This window comes from Ctenopharyngodon idella, chromosome 22 (genome assembly GCF_019924925.1).
Source record: "Ctenopharyngodon idella isolate HZGC_01 chromosome 22, HZGC01, whole genome shotgun sequence".
In the NCBI taxonomy this organism is placed as follows: domain Eukaryota; kingdom Metazoa; phylum Chordata; class Actinopteri; order Cypriniformes; family Xenocyprididae; genus Ctenopharyngodon; species Ctenopharyngodon idella.
In genome coordinates this window covers 11,080,001-11,099,631 of record NC_067241.1, presented here as the reverse complement: position 1 = coordinate 11,099,631, position 19,631 = coordinate 11,080,001, and the positions used below count along the sequence as shown (strand labels likewise).

Here is a 19,631-nt window from a genome sequence, read left to right as displayed (position 1 = left end):
CCACATCTAGTATTTGGCAAAAAATGCATTTATATGAATAAAAAAAAAAAAATCTGCTTAAAAAGAGACACATTTCATGTGCAACACATAAAAACCCAAACAAAAAACTGAAGCATTACATGATGGCAGGATACAACTAGATCAAAGCACCTTCCTTTCTACTGATGCTTTTATGCAGTAGAAGAAAAAAAACTTGTGGTACCATGATGCATCAGTTGGTAGAGTGAATCTCACAAAATCTGAGAACATGTTTGTGTCATATTTCAATATATAATATATCATTATAGACACATAGATACAATTAATAATTTATGATCATTATTAATTTATTTAAAAAAATCTGCTTAAAATGTAACATTTTTTGTAGGAAAACCATCTAGCAACCACCTAGAAAACCCTACATTTTTATGACAAATAGGCTCAGGTACATTGTTAAATATATATGCGTAAATATATATATATAGTAAATGTGACCTGTGATGCATCCAGGAATTTATGGTGCTGAATGATTATCATATTCATGTATCATAGTATTTACATGGTATTTATATTCTATTCCAATACCCCAAAAAAAAACATTTGCAGGTGATGTATGAAAGATGCAACACAGGGTAGATCCTACCCTGACCTATGCAATGAGAGCCTGATAAAGCGTCTGAACTTGTTACCCTCATTTCCTATTTACCCTGCCTGTGGTTCTAATTGAATGGGAGGAGTACGGACCACCAGCGGCGTTATTAAAATCTACCGGAGATATGAGCTAGCGCTGCCACGGCGAGGGCTCTGTAAACAAACCTGATGGGAAAGCCACATGTGGATCGGTGACTCTGCAGAGTTCCATTGGGCTGCTGGTTTAATTGCCTCGGGCGGCAGTCTCCTTATTAATACTGTGCTGTGCTCTCGATTCGGTTGTGACTGAATAAATAGACTGTGATGCAGTTCCCCCCCACCACCCTCAATGGAGCGAGCCTGTGTTAGTGTTCAATTACTGTGTGGTACACAAAGGTGAGGGTTTCACTGCTAATGAAAAGGTGCAATTTGTTCAGAGTCAATAAAGGCCTGTATGCTGAGCACAGAGAGCCCTTATCAGTTTCCCAAGAACGCAGCACACAAACCCAAAACTATATCACTGCTAAAGGTTTAAAAGGAAATGTGTTTACGCAGCTTGTAATAGTCGGTTACGGGCAGCATGATGGTTGCATACTAAATACTTCAAAGGCTGAATCTCATGAATACAAGTTCAGTACTATATATATATATATATATATATACATATACACATATATATCTGTACATACACATGCTAATGTCATATATACATATATATGTGTGTGTACACATATTTAATAAGTTTAATATAACATCTGTTTAACTTATAACATGAAAGTAAGGTTAATAATATAACTTAGATTACACATTTTTCAGTTTTACTCAAATTAGGGTGATGCAAAAATGAGTACACCCCACAACAAAAACTACTATATCTAGTACTTTGTATGGGCTCCATGATTTTTAATGACAGCACCAAGTCTTCTAGGCATGGAATGAACAAGTTGGCGACATTTTGCAACATCTGTCTTTTTCCATTCTTCAAGAATGACCTCTTTTAGAGACCGGATGCTGGATGGAGAGTGATGCTCAACTTATCTCTTCAGAATTCCCCATAGGTGTTCGATTGGGTTCAGATCAGGAGCCACTGAATCACTTTCACCCTGTTCTTCTTCAGAAATCCAACAGTGGCCTTAGATGTGTGTTTAGGATCATTGTCATGTTGGAAAAGTGCACGACGACCAAGGGCACGGAGTGATGGTAGCATCTTCTCTTTCAGTATAGAGCAGTACATCTGTGAATTAATGATGCCATCAATGAAATGCAGCTCTCCGACACCAGCAGCACCATGTACTTTTCTTTGTATTCCTCACCTTTGCGACGCCATACAGTTTAGAAGCCATACGTTCCAAAAACATTTATCTTGGTCTCATCACTCCAGAGTATAGAGTCCCAGTAGTCTTCATCTTTGTCAGCATGGGCCCTGGCAAACTCTAGGCGGGCTTTTTTGTGCCCGGGCTTTAGGAGAGGTTTCTTTCGTGGACGGCACCCACGCATGCCATTCCTCTGCAGTGTACGCCGTATAGTTTCACGAGAAATAGTCACCCCAGTTTGGCTTTCTACTTCTTTAGATAACTGCAGTGAACTTGCATGCCGATTTTCTTCAACCCCTCTCATCAGAAGCTTCTGTCGAGGTGTTTACTTCCGTGGACGACCTGGACGTCTCTGTGAGATGGTTGCAGTTCCATCTTTTTTAAATTTTTGTACCACTTTTGCTACAGTATTCTGACTGATAAGTAAAGCTTTGCTGATCTTCTTGTAGCCTTCACCTTTCTGGTGTAAAGAAATTATTTTCTTTCTCAGGTCTTGTGACATTTCTCTTCCATGTGGTGCCATTGCTGACAGCATGAAATGGGAAGGGGTTTTAACACCCTTTTATAGTCAACTGTCTGCTGGACACCTGTGTAATGAATAATTAGACTCACCTGTGGTTGAAATCTTGTTAAATTAGACATTTGTAGTCTAAAATTTAGCTTTGCTCCAGAGACTTTCAGTGGGGTGTACTCATTTTTGCATCAACCTAATTTGAGTAAAACTGAAAAATGTGTAATCTAAGTTATATTATTAACCTTACTTTCATGTTATAAGTTAAACGGATGTTATATAAAACTTAGTCTTGTCAACATATTGGAAATTATTTTTGTGTTCATTGAGATATTGTTTAAAATGTTACTTTTCAAAGGGGGTGTACTCATTTACGCTGAGCACTGTATATTATATATATATATACATACACAGTGGTACATTATGATTGTTAGAAAAGAAATTGTGGTAGAAGTATATTACATACTAAAGAGCCACTCCGTATATTCGATTCTGCTTTATTTAGCATCATATTAGTGTCCAAGGGACATACAATTGGGCATATCTTCAAAGACAAATGCTTTGGCATCATTAGTTCATCATTAGTTCTGCTATCCCTTCACACTCAGCTTGTTTGTAAGTTTGTTTTTTCAATAAACTGCCATGAAATCTAATTACCCTGATTAGTTTGGCTTCATTCCGAAAATAATCTGCAAACGTGACACAATGTCATTTAACAAAGTCTATTCTGCTCGCAACTGCGTGAGGCAAAGGGGAGAAATGATAAGAGCGACTGAGAACCAATCAGAGGAAAGCGAGAGCTGGTATCGGTCATGCTAAACCACCTGACTGGTGCTGCGAGATGCTTTGCTTGTGGCTCTGCCATTCGTTTTGGCAATCAAAACACACAGGTGGAAAACAGATAGCGTAAACTACACATTTAATGAAATGCTCCAACCATCTGATAAGGAAGAAATGCCTTTTAGAAAAGATGTGAGTCCACCCCCATGGAAAAAATGGAAATCTGTGTTTGAAAGGGAACGAGAAAGGAAAAGGAAAGGAGATGAAAAAAGCAGAATTTAAAGTGTATTTTTCCAATAAACAGAAATGCTTACAAAAATTTAAAAATGGTATTTTAAGTACTTTGGAGCACCATGTCAATATCATGGTACATTAATATGGTAATCTCAATGTATTATAGAATTTCAATCAGATATCATCAACGTGGTACAGCAATAGTACTTTTTGTAAGAGTAATCAGACTGTAAGAAAGCACAAGAGCTAAAGTAAAATGGAAAAATAGCAAACGTGGGAAACTATTTTATTAAGTACCCTGACAGGTGTCAAAACAGGGTTGAAAGAGCAGATCAGATGGCACACTTGCTGAGCACAATGGAATAATGGTGTACCGCTGGGATTCTTTTGAAGTGTTTCACATTTTCTTCTTCTTACTGCCTTTATTTGCTTTGAAATGACTGCGGCTCCGGTGAGCCGGGAATCCAGGTTATCATGCAGTGTGCGCCCCCACAGCGCTGAATCACATAGTGGGAATGAGCTCGGAGCAAACTCACATGTTCAAGTTAGAAAACTCCAAATACATCTGATGGATGCTGAGGCATTCCACTGAACTTTCTGGTGCAATATTTAACACCGTACTATACTGCATTAAAAATGCATGCATGGAATGCTAGAAAACTCTAGGATAAGGTTATTTCGCATATCTCTGAGAATTAGCCAAGTTAATGGTATTAGCTCATAACCAAAGGATAAAATAAAATAATAATAAAATTAAATTAAATTAAATATTTTTTTAAATTAAATTAAAAAAATAAATAAATAAATAAATAAAACTCAAAATTAACTCACAAATAAATCAAATAATTTTCTTTTATTCTTTGGTTATAAAATAAAATAAAATAAAATAAAATAAAATAAAATAAAATAAAATAAAATAAAATAAAATAAAATATGGTTTAAAAACATCTAGTTAAAGTGAATAAAAAAGAATAATGATATTTAATAATTTATATTGATATGAACCAATATAACTATATATAACATACACACACACACACACATATATATATATATATATATATATATATATATAAATAAATAAATGTACACACACATATATACATGACAGAGGTCTCGTGGCATGTTGTTCAAAATTGATAACATGCTTTTTATACTCAACACGACATTAAAAACTCATTGCGCAAGATGTGATGCAACAGGTCTTAAATGTAGGCTAATCTTTTACTTTTTCTCAGCAAACACTGAAATATATTTCATTAATTTGATTAATTAATCAGCACATCTTGTAATTTGAATAACATTTCAAATTCACCTGCAGCCCTCCTCAGAAGCTGACGTTTGGTATAAAATGGACATGGAAACGCAGAGAGATGCAGTATAGTATTGTTGGGAAGCCGTGCTGAGGGAAAGAGGAGGGCTGTTTTTTGGCTCTGGTATCTGGCAGCACTGCTCTGCTACTCGGCTGTTTGTTTTGCTCAACTTCTGCCTCTAGCAGTGCTCCTGCAAGCAAAACATGATATCTGCTGCTCTTTTCTTCCTCGTTCCCTCACATTCTCTACTTCTCTCTCTCAGTCTGAAAGAACCTGTGGGGTGATGCAGAGACGGTGCTCATGGAGCGTTAAGCAAAGCAAAGCCCACACTGCAAACACAGCAAATGCAGCCCACTTCTGTGGACCATCCACATTCCTTCGCTTCTGAGTTGAAAATGGATTTAAATCGCACAGGAACAGATTTTGTGGTTGAAACATTAAAGACGAAAAAGGCACAAACATACTAAAAAGTAACATTTTCAGCACAAATATTTATTATTATTCAAATATATATCATAGAACAAATACACCGATCAAGCATAACATTATGACCACCTTCCTAATATTGTGTTGGTCTCCCTTTTGCTGCCAAAACAGCCCTGACCCGTCCAGGCATGGACTCCACTAGACCCCTGAAGGTGTGCTGTGGTATCTGGCACCAAAATGTTAGCAGCAGATCCTTCAAGTCCTGTCAGTTGCGAGGTGAGACCTCCATGGATCGGACTTGTTTGTTCAGCACATCCCACAGATGCTCGATTGGATTGAGATCTGGGGAATTTGGAGGCCAAGTCAACACCTCAAACTCATTGTTGTGCTCCTCAAACCATTCCCGAACCATTTTTGCTTTGTGGCAGGACGCATTATCCTTCTGAAAGAGGCCACAGCCACCAGGGAATACCGTTTCCATGAAAGGGTGTACATGGTCTGCAACAATGCTTAGGTAAGGTGGTACGTGTCAAAGTAACATCCACATGGATGGCAGAACCCAAGGTTTCCCCGCAGAACATTGCCCAAAGCATCACACTGCCTCCGCCGGCTTGCCTTCTTCCCATAGTGCATCCTGGTGCCATGTGTTCCCCAGGCAAGTGCTGGACCATCCACGTGACGTAAAAGAAAATGTGATTCATCAGACCAGGCCACCTTCTTCCATTGCTCTGTGGACCAGTTCTGATGCTCACGTGGCACTTTTAGCAGTGGACAGGGGTCAGCATGGGCACCCTGACTGGTCTGCGGCTATGCAGTCCCATACGCAACAAACTGTGATGCACTGTGTATTCTGACATCTTTCTATCAGAACCAGCATTAACTTCTTGAGCAATTTGAGCTACAGTAGCTCGTCTGTTGGTCCGGACCACACGGGCCAGCCTTCGCTCCCCACGTGCATCAATGAGCCTTGGCCACCCATGACCCTGTCGCCGGTTCACCACTGTTCCTTCCTTGGATCACTTTTGATAGATACTGACCACTGCAGACCGGGAACACCCCACAAGAGCTGCAGTTTTGGAGATGCTCTGACCCAGTCGTCTAGCCATCTCAATTTGGCCCTTGTCAAACTCACTCAAATACTTACTCTTGCCCATTTTTCCTGCTTCTAACACATCAACTTTGAGGACAAAATGTTCACTTGCTGCCTAATATATCCCACACACTAACAGGTGCCGTGATGAAGAGATAATCAGTGTTATTCACCTCACCTGTCAGTGGTCATAATGTTATGCCTGATCGGTGTATAAATTACCATGGTACATGAATTTCAGTACCATTCAGAGTCAACTAAGGTGGTTCTATTGTTCTTACCATCCTAAAAGTTCCAAGGTTCATTACGGTTATACCATCACAGCCATTGTTAGGATAGTAGAAACAACAGCACTGCTGTAGCCGGTCGTTTATGCAGTATCTCTATTGACTGAGCTGCTAAACGACTTTGACAAGCCTGTTATTATGTCTAACCAGTTACTATCAACAATTTAAGGGCAGCATCACCAAAAAAATGTAAATCCTAGTAGCATTTTAATTACATATTTTGGCAAGTCTCGTCAGGGTAGCAGATGAGGAACTGAGCTGCCATCTAATTAGGCAGTCTGGAGCTCGTTGACTAGTAAGGGCCAAACGGTGATGGGGAAACAACTCATGGATCCATCCACTCTAAGAGGAGCCTGTTGTCGAATGAAAGGGACTTTGAAGTCTAAAAGGGCTTAAGAGTGTCCGCCCACATGGGGCTGGAAAATAGAGCGCCACTCAAAACTTAGCAAGATGTGGCATAATATAAACCAAAAATGGAGACCTGTTACTCATAATAATATAGTTTATATTAGAAATTTCCATATGGCTACTAGAGAAATCTCTGTTTTAAAATTGACTAGCCCTTGGGTGTTTTGAATGACTAATCAGTCCTAAGGAATAGACTAGCTCTGGGTTCACCTACTTTGGACTGAACACTTTTCTTAGAAGGCATTTAGATAAGATGCTTTAAAATAGTAATGATTGTGGTTTTGCCCAAAAAACAGTGCAAGAGATGACATGGACGTCCATCTGAATGTGTATGGATGAAGCAATGACTCTTTAGAAGAAAATGAATTTAAAAAATGCTACTTCTTTGAGATGATTTTACAGTGCAACAGCTAAAGCACAGCATGCTTTCAGAAGGCTAATTGCAGCGTCACGGCTAAAAATATGAAAATGAGCAAATTGCTCATTTTAAAGATACAATTGCCAAAGACGTCTATCTGAATTCTCATGGTTGAAGCAATAATGCTTTAAAGGAAATTAAGATAGTCTTACCAAATATATAAAAATTGTTGAATGACCATTGTGATGAAAAAAAAAAACCAGAAAAAAAAAAACAGTACAGCACAACACTGGTTGTTGGGTGACTAGTAAACAAGTTGACTATCGTGACCCATCCTAATTGGTAACTTTCACATTTTTGCTAATTGCTAATGGCAAACATGCTAACAGCTAAAGCACAACATGCTTTCAGCAAACTAAAAATAACGGCACCACTAAAAAAATATATGAAAATTCACAACAACAAAAAAAAAAATATCAGTAAATTGTCAGCAAAAATCTATATAAACTAGGTTGGTTGTTGGATGACTAGCAAACAAGTTGACCATTGTGACCCATCCTAGTTGCTAACTGCTACTACTAATTGAAAAAAAAAGACAATTAATGTAAAGACGCAATTTCTTTGAGATGATTTGACTATGCAAACATGCCAACAGTTAAAAAAAAATACATTTTCACATTCTTTACACTGTTGCAACACCTCTATACCCAGTCTGTCTGAAACACGCTGAATTCTACAAAGCCCGTCCTTCTGAAAAGCTCAAAGTGCTCTGATTGGCCAGGAGACCCAGCGCGTTGTGATTGGCCAAACACCTTAAGCGTGTGTCGGAAATGTAACGCCCCTTACCATAATCGCAAGGTTCAGCTTCCAAGACTTCTAAAGCATTTTTAAACACAGTAAATAATAATGTCGTCGGATTCGCGAGACACACAGCACCTCTGCGAAATTACGACAACAACAATGATTTTACGTTTTGAGCAAATAGAGTACAATAATACAGTAAAAAAGAAATTTTTTAAGAACCTAGTGAGTAGCACTGGACTGACTGAAAACAGCATGAGAAACTCGGTCCTGGCCCCGTATCCTTGGGCACCACCCAAGACATTGCGAGTGCTCCGCCATCTCCTTGACTTCTGAATGTAAAATTCATCTTCGGTCTCCATTAGGCAGACAGACGCTGAGGCATCTGGAAATTAAGATTTAATACACTTTGAATAATTAAAGCCACAGATCAGTGGCAGCCTTAGATCCCTCCGAGAGGCCCAGTGCCAGAGAGAACGGGAACTGCGGGGCTTTGAGCTCTACTTGCAACACAGCGGGATGGACCGGCATCAAACAACAAAGGTGAGGGTGCGTGGCGGGGTCCCCGTTTCTGCTAATTGCCTTTCTGATTAATTGATTAATTACAGTGAACCCTCATCGTTGTTATCCCGAGAGGATGAGGCGTTGGGTAGGATGAAGGTGGCATTTGATATGGAGTCGCTCAAGGAACTGAAATGACACGAGGTGAGGCATGCGTTCTTGGCACGGCCGCTGGAATACTGATCCAGAGACCGGCTTCTCAGAGCTCCATCCTCGGCTGTTTGTAGTGCAGTGCTGTCACAGCCAGTGCCTGGGATCAGAGGCACGGGAGACGGGAATTTGCAGAGTATTTGAGGGAGCTGGGCAGAGATTTGAGAGAGAGTGTGAGAGAGACAGGGAGCGCGGAGGATGAAGAAACACCTGACAGCCAAACGGGACAGACGGTACATCAGAGCTGGATGGAATTTGGATGCCAGAAGTGGAAGCTGCTCTCCACATGCAATAAGAAACAAAGACCAGATCGAACCCGTGCAAGCGCAATTCAGTTTAGTGCCAAAGGTGGGTGAGGAATATATGGCCGCCCCTGAAGGTCATTTATGAATCAAATATGATGTGTGTGTTTGATTGAAATTATTTAAGTTCTATAAAAGGCATGTGAAAAACTGTGAGACATGTACAGGTCACATTTCATCACAAAATTAAGAGTGAAATAATAATAATAATAATTAATTAATTAAATTATATATATATTTGTGATATTGTTCATAAAAAATAAAGCTTTTAGCTTTTTTAAGGACTATTATTTTATTGCAAGATAATTTATGAAAATTAACTGCATTTAGCCCCAAATTATCATATAATTTTGTTTTTATTCTCATTATTCTTAATGGTGATTTTGATTAGATTCTCATTACTGTAAAACAGCACAAATCTGCATAAATGTCATTATTTTGTGTTACAATAATGAGAATGGGGTTATTTATTTTTGCATTACAGTAATATAAATGTGCATAATTGTCATTGTCAAATAATGCCTAAATGCAGACATCTTTATTTTACTGAAATAGGCTTCATTTCATTGAAATAATATATTATATATAAACTACTATATATTTATATTACTATATTAAATATTACACACACACACATACATATACACACACACACATATATATATATATATATATATATATATATATATATATATATATATATACACACAAATATAGAAATGGGGTAAAAGATGCTATTCAACCAGTGATTTTTACAAACATTCACAAATCAATAACTTTTCAGTGTACACTGTCCAGACTCAAGCTCAATTTCTATTATTTTAACAGTTTAGAATCCCTTTCAAGCTTTATGGACCAATCACAGACATTATGAAGGATCTAAAAAGGCAATTATGAGCTCTCATAACAAACTGAAGTGAGATCTAATTGTATTCTCATTTTTAATTAAGTCCCTCAAAGTGAAAAGGAAGAAAGCATAAACACGATGGATGTCCTGATAAAAAAATTCTCTGATCAACTCAACTGTGCAGTTTCCATATTTGGAAGCAGTATATTAGTTATCCTAATTAGAATAGAGGCTGTAAAAGCCTGAGAATATACTCTTCTTTCAAGAAGACAAAAGAACAACTTTGTTTTTGGTGTCTGTGTAGGCTTTCTTTGAATTATCATCCTGCAGACAACTATATTACGGTCTTATGTACTCGCACCACGGCGAAAAGCTTTTGAAACACTATGGATAAAATATTTGCAGAAAGCCAAGTTATTTTATTACCAAACAACAATGTAGGTACAATAGCTTTGAGCAGAAAGCTTTTAATGCTAACAGCTCCGTATGAATTATGAGAGCTATATACTGTCCTATTTTACACTACAAGTCTTAAAATCACATATGCACCCAGCTGAGGACAAACACCCCCACAACCCTCTGCTTTTCCTGCTATTATCATGGGTGAGATGTCTTTGTTTATAAGAGCAAACACAAGGCAGAGCACTACTGAATCACACAGTTCCCGTGGGAGCATCGAGGAGTTCCTTGGCGATATACCACCCCATGACTTATTTATCAAAACCCCCATTTGTCTCATCGGAGACGCACACTAATGAGTCTCAAATGAGCGAGAGAACGCAGCCGTAACACCAGTTTCATCATCCTTAAAACAAACTCCATTCATTACGCTTATGGACTGGGCGACTCTGTCTCAATAGGGTTGGATGAAAGAGACGTGGGAGAAAACCAAAATATACTAACGCAATGTTGAGTTCCCGAGGTGGGTCATTCAGTCTCTTTGGTCCATTTACGGACAATCAATGTTAGTATACTATGAGCATGTCAGCGTGACAACACATGCTGTATAGGCTGGAAACAGAGAACAGCGTGGTGTACATCGACTTCACCATTATTCCAAAAGTGATGCTGAAACTCAGGACACATTTAAATATTCCAGCTCTGCACGACCTTCCGTGCAGATCTGTGAAATGCCTGGGCACTTTTGGCACTAGCAAAGGGCAAAATCACTGCCCAAGTGTGACTAAATGAGCTACTGGCCGACAGCTGGGTTCACAAATAATGAAGGCTGGAACAAATGTGTTAGCGGTGCTGTTTGTTTGTTTATATGTATGTTTGTTTATTTCTCCTTGTGGATTCCTCAAGTGTGGCTTACTGAAGCAATTTTCCGCCTGGTCAGATTTAATGTGTTCCTCTGTTTATCCGCTGTCAGGCAAATGTTGATTTATATACATTTGATTTGCAAATGTGACTCATTACGTTCGGTGACTGAACGGTTTATCTTTCATGTCTCCGAGAGGATGTTTGGCTACTTTTTAAGGTATGGTTGTTCGCAGACTGAGCTGTAATAATGACAGAGATAAAGTCATTCGGAAGGGGATTATGCGAATTGTATTTGCAGCCGTATTCGTGGGAACTGTATTTGTAAAGAACAACAGACAGTCAGACAGATAGATAGAAAGATAGATAGAATGACAGATAGAACAATAGATAGATAGAGTGCCCTCCACTAATATTGGCACCCTTGGTAAATATGAGCAAAGGTGGCTGTGAAAATAAATCTGCATTGTCTTTTTGATCCTTCATTCAAAAAATTCACAAAATTCTAACCTTTCATTTAAGTAAAACAATTGAATATGGGGGAAAAGCTCATTATGAATTAAATGTTTTTCTCTAGTTCACGTTGGCCACAATTATTGGCACCCAATTATTGCAACGTCCTTTTCCCAAGATAATAGCTCTGAGTCTTCACCTATAATGCCTGATGAGTTTGGAGAACACCTGACAAGAGATCAGAGACCATTCCTTCATGCAGAATCTCTCCAGATCCTTCAGATTCCCAGCTGTCCTGATGGAAGATCCAACCATGGCCCATTATTGGATTTCTAGCAGAAGCGGTCAGGTTTTGATTTTTTATCTGTTGGTATTTGATAGAATCCAAGATGTCCAGGACCTCCAGCAAAACAAATAAGCCCACAACATTAAAGATCCAGCAGTATATTTAACCGTGGGCATGGGGTACTTTTTATCCATGTGTGCACCAAACCCATCTGGTGGGTTTGCTGCCAAAAAGCTCTTTTTTTAGTTTCATCTGACCATAGAACCAGGTCCCTTTTGAAGTTCCAGTCATGTCTGACAACTTGAATATGCTGGAGTTTGCTTTTGGATGAGTGAGGAGGATTTTTCTTGAAACTCTCCCAAACAACTTTTGGTGATGTAGGTGCTGTTTGTTCTTTTTTTTTTTTTTTTTTTTTTTTCTGACCCCAAGACTCAACTAATTTCTGCAGTTCTCCAGCTGTGATCCTTGGAGAGTCTTTTACCACTCAAACTTTCCTCCTCACCACGCATTAGGATGATATAGACACACGTCCTTTTCCAGGCAGATTTGTAACATTTTTAGCTGATTGGAACTTCTTAATTATTGCCCTGATGGTGGAAATGGGGATTTTCAATGCGTTAGCTTTTTTCTTATAGCCATTTTCTATTTTGCTCAACAATCTTTTGCTGCACATCAGAACGATATTCTTTGGTTTTTCTCATTGTGATGAATGATTAAGGGAATTTGGCCTTTGTGTTTACACATATTTGTACTCCTGTGGAACAGGAAGTCATGGCTGAACAATTTCATGCTCCTAGTCACCCTGGTGTGCTAAAAAATGTAAATATGCAATATACTTCAGAGATATTTTACTCATAAGAAATTCTAGGGGTGAAAAACAATATTGGAGAAAAACATTTATTTCATAATGTGAGTTTCCCCCCACTTTCAATTGTTTTACTTCAATGGAAGGTTAGAATTTTGTGATTTTTTTGAATGAAAGATCAAAAGGATGAACAATGCAGATTTATTTTTGCATATTTACTCATATTTACTAAGGGTGCCAATATTCGTGGAGGGCACTGTAGATAGACAGATAGATAGAAAGATAGACAGACAGACACCTGGTCAGATTTAATATGTTCCCCTGTTTACTCACTATCTAATAATAAAAATAATATTGATTGATTGACTTTATTCGACCAGTAAAAAAAGTTATAGTAGAATTGAGGAATGACTACAGGTAGCACTGGTGATAACCTTATGTTTATGTTTTTAGTCATTACATGGATGCCCCTATGATTCCCAGAAATGCTGTCTAGGTAGGCACCTTACTCGCTTTTGAGACCCCACTGCCGAGAATAATGAAAAGCAATCTCCGAAATCTCACTTCAACCACTAGTTATTAACCGTCACTACCTGAAGATACCAGATGTGAAACACCTATCCTTCACTCCCTGCCTCAATTCCACACCTTCACCCACAAAACCCTGCTACTATCTCACCTTCATCCTCCACCCAATAAACACCAAATACCACCAACCTCCATGTCAAGAGCATCTTTTCCAGTGTTTATTAGTTTCTACACGTCATGGCAACTTCATCATGGTCACACTAAAGCTGTTTATGCTACTGAACCAACAGGAAATCTGAATTCAGGTTATGATGTAATGACATCTAGCTAATGTCCAAATCAATCATGCAGCAGCATATCTAGGCAAAATATTAACTGTCAGAGAAAGAATTTTCTATCGGAAGGATGATACTTAATGAATTTACATTTGCTCATTTAGCAGACGTTTTTAACTAGAATGACTTAAAAAAGGAATCTGCTTAATAAAATAATGTTTTAATGAAAAACTGTGTCCATGATTTGTATTATGCAGTAACCATTTTACAAAATCAATAAAGCTATCGAGGCCATTATACGTGATGAATATAGTCAAGGATAAAGGGGTTAAAGACATTTTGCTGCACATTGCAATGAACAGTGTTCTTTAACAGTGACTTTATTCACAACCCACGCAAACATCAACATAAATATAAAGTTAAACGACACATGACTCATAAATACTGCAAAAGAAAATAATGTAAAAATGTCTCCTTCAAAGCATCATCCTGAAAAAAATAAATAAATGAAAGGTCCAAGGTTCATGAATTAACTCAATATCACACATTTGAAGAATTTCATTTATTTTACTTTAACCCATTAACTGTCACTGTTACGCTAGCGGGAAGCTTGGCGCTCTTTTTTATTGCCTTTTTTTCATATCACATGTTTTAGTAATCATCATAAATTAGGTATCATTCAAAAGCTTAAAAACTCAAAATTCATCCTGTGAAAACCATTTTGAAATCGGACATTGCATTACCCTTGGAACGGTATTTTAAATCCTGTTAGTACTTTAAATCCCTCCCCCTAGTGGACGGTGTCATGTTTCATATTACAACATTTATTTTCACTATTTTATAATCAAAATTTTTCTAATCTTGACAAAACACATATCGTTGGAAAGGTCAGAGACTCAAGGTTCCATATTTTGCAACAGTTTTGTGATAGAATTGATATTGTGACACAAATTTATTAATTTGTTACAGGAGAATACACAAAAAAAATTCAATGGAATATGGGTGTCACCCATTGGCTATTTTTGGTATAGCGCCTAAACAAAATCTCATAGGAACTTCAATTTTTGTGATATCAACTTCAAATTTGGAACACAACTTGGTTAGACATATGGCTTTGATTTAATGGCAATTTTAGAGTAAAATTTATTTTGTAAAATATATATTTTGTTTAAAATAAAAAAAAATGTTTAGGATAGTACATTTGTTTTACAGTAAACTTAAACTTCTATAACTTTTTTACACATTTTTGAAGTGTCTTCTTTAAAAAGAGACCAACCTTAGGTCTGTATTCCAAAGAATTCATGAATTACAACCATTTGGATAGTGCATTTTCACGTCTATGCTCAAAAAGGGGGTAACAGTTATAAATTACATAATAAAAATAATGAGAATAACAACAACAACAATAATAATTATTATTATATTAGGTGTATATAATAAGAATTAAATTAAACTACTCAGTGCACGATAAAAATGCATTCATGGGTTCTGCATTGAGCTGGAATCCTTAGGATCAACTAATATTGAGGAAGTAGATACTGCAGCACATCAGGAAGGTGTTTGAGAGTGAACACTGATAAGGCTGTGTAAAATGGTAAACATTTATGTACATTACACCCAAATGCCCCTCTCAACGCCAAAAGCGCTGTTTAACAGCTGCAGAGTGCATGAATAGCCCCCTGGTCGACTCGAAACGGTTTGAGATACAAATGCTCCCCTGAGACGACTTCGGCAGTCGAGAACAGGCATGTGTAGGATTGATGTGTGTGAGCGTCGGTAATCATAACCCACTGTACACGCGTAATGCCGCCTCTCGCACTTCCAGCGCTCATACGAAAAGGAGGGAGAGATGTGATTGATATTGGTTTTTATGCAAATGTAGCATTTGTAAATGTACAACACGATACAATTTGCATAGTCATTCAGTCAGTGCCGTTTATAAGTGCATTAATCCAGCGCCGCTCTCCTTAGAACAGCTGCTCACACAAAGCCAGCACGAAAAGAACAACGCTCGCAAATGGGACATGACCGCCCATGTGTGCATCTGCACCCCTGTATTTTTTGGTGATGGGTCTCAAACATGAAAAGCAATTTTCAATTAAATGAAAGGGAGCTTTGCACAGAAAGGGCATTGCATGTAAATGTATGCATTGTATTAGACAGACTGACCTCAGACATGTTGACGCGGCCCTCCTGGAATGAGCAGTCGTTGGCATTGTGGGTGCACATGTGGCGGTATTTGCACCAGTGGCATGGAAAGGAGCCATTCACACAGGAGAGACACCTATCAAGAGGAGACAGCAAGAGAAAGAGTGTTATTCAATTATTAATTCCAAAGTTACACATGGATGCAATCTATCAAACCATGACATTTCCACACTACATACCACCCAGAATGCCCTTGTAACCTCCAAGAATACCCTAAGCCTCGTTTCCACCAAAAAAAAATTTCGACCAGACCTGTTGCTGTCTGAATCGCGGTCTAAAGTACCATGAAGTTTAGTCCGGTGACGTAGGACTGCGTGCGACTATTTTGTCCTCCACATATAAGCTTAATAAAGCCTAATCCACGTCATCGGTCATAATTTTTAAATTCTATTGTTGATTCGAATAGCAAACAACTCTTACTGTACGCACCACAACAGACTTTTAAAAATGGTGGTTGAAATAAAATGCTGTGTGGAGTCAACCAATCAAAATGCTGCATGAACTCAACCAATCAGCATGTTCAGCACCCAAATCCCACCCCCGAAAGGTTCTGAACTTCGAAAAAGTACTACCTCACGAGCAGGGACTTTCTGAGGAGGAAATTTTTACCCAGAACTTAATTTAGACCCTGGTTCCTGCGGTCGAAACACACCGAGTACCACCCCAAAGTCCCTAGTTCCTGGGGAAAGTTCCTGCGGTGGAAACACGGCTCTAGTTACCACGTAATGCAATAAACACTCAAAACCCCTTAGCGATGCTCTACCACACACCAACAACACCCTAACAACTGTATAACGCAAACGCAGAAAACTTCTCAGAACAACTTAGCAACTACAGAGCTATAGAGCGCAACGGTGCCCACCCCCTTTTTCAGTGGTGCTGCTTCCGGAAGTATTTTTTTCATTCATTTTCCCATAAGGATTTTAAAATAGTCTTCATTACAGACTTATAAACCATGAACCAAGCCGATCAGCTATGAGGTGAATCACAACACTACAAACTTTGATTAGAAGCAAAAACGTTTTTTTAAAAATCCGACAAAAAGACAAGCTATTGTACAAGACTGTGTATTTAATCGTTTTAGTGAGGGAAAGAACTACAATCCCATGAAGTACTGCGTAATCAAATAATCTAAGCATAATCAATTAAACTATGGAGAAATGATAAAACTACTCATTTACAAATGTTGATTATATGTATAAAAACAATGTATTTTAAGTTTATTTGAAAATATGCATATCAAACATTTCAGTATTTTGAAAAAGTAAGGAGATCGACTCGGTTACGCCATTCACATTGCTTCATGGGAGTGGGTGGAGCTAAAGAGCTATTTTGGAGCATGTTGCTTTTTCAGACTCTCTGATTGGTGTAATTTTCTGTACAGCATCATGGGTAATGTAGTTTTTCCACCAGGAATTCTACTGTTTAACACGATTATCTTAAAAATAAGCTGAAATAATGCAGGTTACAGCTTCAGCAGAAGCAAATACTATGGATTAACAACCTCGTAGTTCACAGTAGGCCTGTCTTTAAAAGTTTATGAGTTATCGTTCAAAATTGCTTTTCTTATGGAGAAAATTAATGGGGTTTTCACTTCCAGAACCCAACTGTTGCACTTTATACCATAGCATCCAGCCAGAACTCCCTAGCAACCACGCAGAACACCCTAGCAACCAAATAACAATAAGCTAAAACACTCAGTACACCTTAGCAACCACATAACAATGGCCACGTACACACTGCATCTAAGAGTTCAGTAATTTATGGGAGTGACAACCTCAAATTACCTCCCGAAAAATTCATGTAGTGACATCAGCATTCACAATAATTCTATGCAGTGTGTACGGAACTGAACTGAACAACTAGTTGTTTGTTAATAACGCATTTAAATGCATATCAGGGATTACACCATTACACCATATTACCAAGATGGTTTTTCAAACAAATCTACCTCTTTTATGTCTTCTCTTTCCATCTTTCAAGCAGAGGTGACAGAGAGCAGGTGATGTGAGATGGACAGAGATTGAGACAGATCAAAGACATGTCGGAACGACAGAGTGAACGAACGCTCTCATCAAACAGCAAAGGAAAAGAAACCAAAAGACGCATACACACAAACACAATCCGTTCAGGTCTCACACAGAAAATGACCAAAGAGCAAAGCTTCACATTTAACAGTTTAAAATGACTCATTTACATCAACAGCACTGATGATTTGTTCATTTAAGACATTTAACGACTGAGCCCACATTTGACAGAGTTGGCACCTCAAGGTGAAAAAATTAAGAATGCCAGATACGTCACAAACAACACTGATCTGTCAACTTTCCACACATCACACCGAGACAAAGGTGTAGGCTGGCTTCGTTGCCATGGATACAGAGAAAGATTTTGTTGCCATTTGGCAGAGGAGGACAAGGACACTGGTCTGTACTCTAGTCTCAGAGTCACGTCTAAAATAGTCTTAACAGAAGAGTTGCGTGGGAGCGGTTTATCATCACGCATTCGGCATGAACTTCAGAATGAACTGAGCTTGACATAAGAGGTGGAAACAGATTTGTGCAGTACTTCTAAACCATTACACAACTGTATAGTAAAGGTGAAGTGAGTAATTTCTGCACCACTATATATACAGGCTTGGCCCCTTAGTTCCAGTGAAAGGAACTGCTTCAGCATACCAAGACATTTTGGACAATTTCATGCTCCCAACTTTGTGGGAACAGTTTGGGGATGGCCCCTTCCTGTTCCAACATGACTGCGCACCAGTGCACAAAGCAAGGTCCATAAAGACATGGATGAGTGAGTTTGGTGTGGAGGAACTTGACTGGCCTGCACAGAGTCCTGACCTCAGCCCAACAAAACACCTTTGGGATGAATTAGAGCGGAGACTCAGAGACTGTGAGCCAGGCCTTTTTGCCGACATCACTGCCTGACCTCACAAATGCACTTCTAGAAGAATGGTCAGAAATTCCCATAAACACACTCCTAAACCTTGTGGAAAGCCTTCCCAGAAGAGTTGAAGCTGTTATAGCTGCAAAGGGTGGGCCAACTCCATATGAAACCCTACGGATTAAGAATGGGATGTCATTAAAGTTCATGTGCATGTAAAGGCAGACGTCCCAAGTACACCCTCTTTGAATTCTATGGTTTCAAGGATCAGGACATAATAATAATAATCTGGTCTTATAATTATGTAATACAACCCAGATGAATTACAACACATCACATTTTACATTACTGTCAATATTTATTTAACAAAAACTAGGCCAAAATGGAGAATCCATGTGTGAAAAACTAAGTACACTCTTACTGCTTCCATAGGAATTAAGAGGGTAAGTAGCATTCAGGCTCTGCTAATCAAATGCCTTTGATTAACTGATCTTCAGCAAGCGTGACCAACTCTATAAGTTTTGGCAGTTTGCTGGTCTGGAGCCTTCAGGTGTGTGTTAACAAAATGCCAGAGAAATTGCAAAAACCCCAAGAGCTACATCTCAGACTCTACAGGCCTTAGTTAACATGTTAAATGTTAAAGTTCATGACAGTACAATTAGAAGAAGATGGGACAAGTGTGGTATGTTTCCAAGGGTTGCCAGGAGAAAGCCTCTTCTATCTAAAAATAACATGATAGCATGGCTTAAGTTTGCATCTGAACAAACCACAAGACTTCTGGAACAAAGTCCTTTGGACAGACGAGACCAAAGCGGAGATGTTTGGCCATAATACACAGCGCCGTGTTTGGCGAAAACCAAACACAGCATATCAGAACAAACACCCCATACCAACTGTCCGTCACACTGCTGGAGGGGTGATGATTTGGGGTTGTTTT

At 38.5% G+C, this 19,631-nt stretch overlaps 1 protein-coding gene across 3 annotated transcripts in view; it reads right to left on the bottom strand.

Moving 5' to 3' along the window:
- plxna1a (plexin A1a) overlaps positions 1-19,631 on the bottom strand; it is a 230,202-nt gene that overhangs the window by 76,283 nt on the left and 134,288 nt on the right. For all 3 annotated transcript variants that reach the window (XR_007927413.1, XM_051879527.1, XM_051879528.1), the window contains exon 9: positions 15,767-15,881. Coding sequence is in view for 2 of the 3 variants with exons in the window: in XM_051879527.1 (XP_051735487.1) it covers positions 15,767-15,881 (115 nt within the window). In the remaining variant the exon portion in view is untranslated. The remainder of the gene's footprint in view (positions 1-15,766; positions 15,882-19,631) is intronic.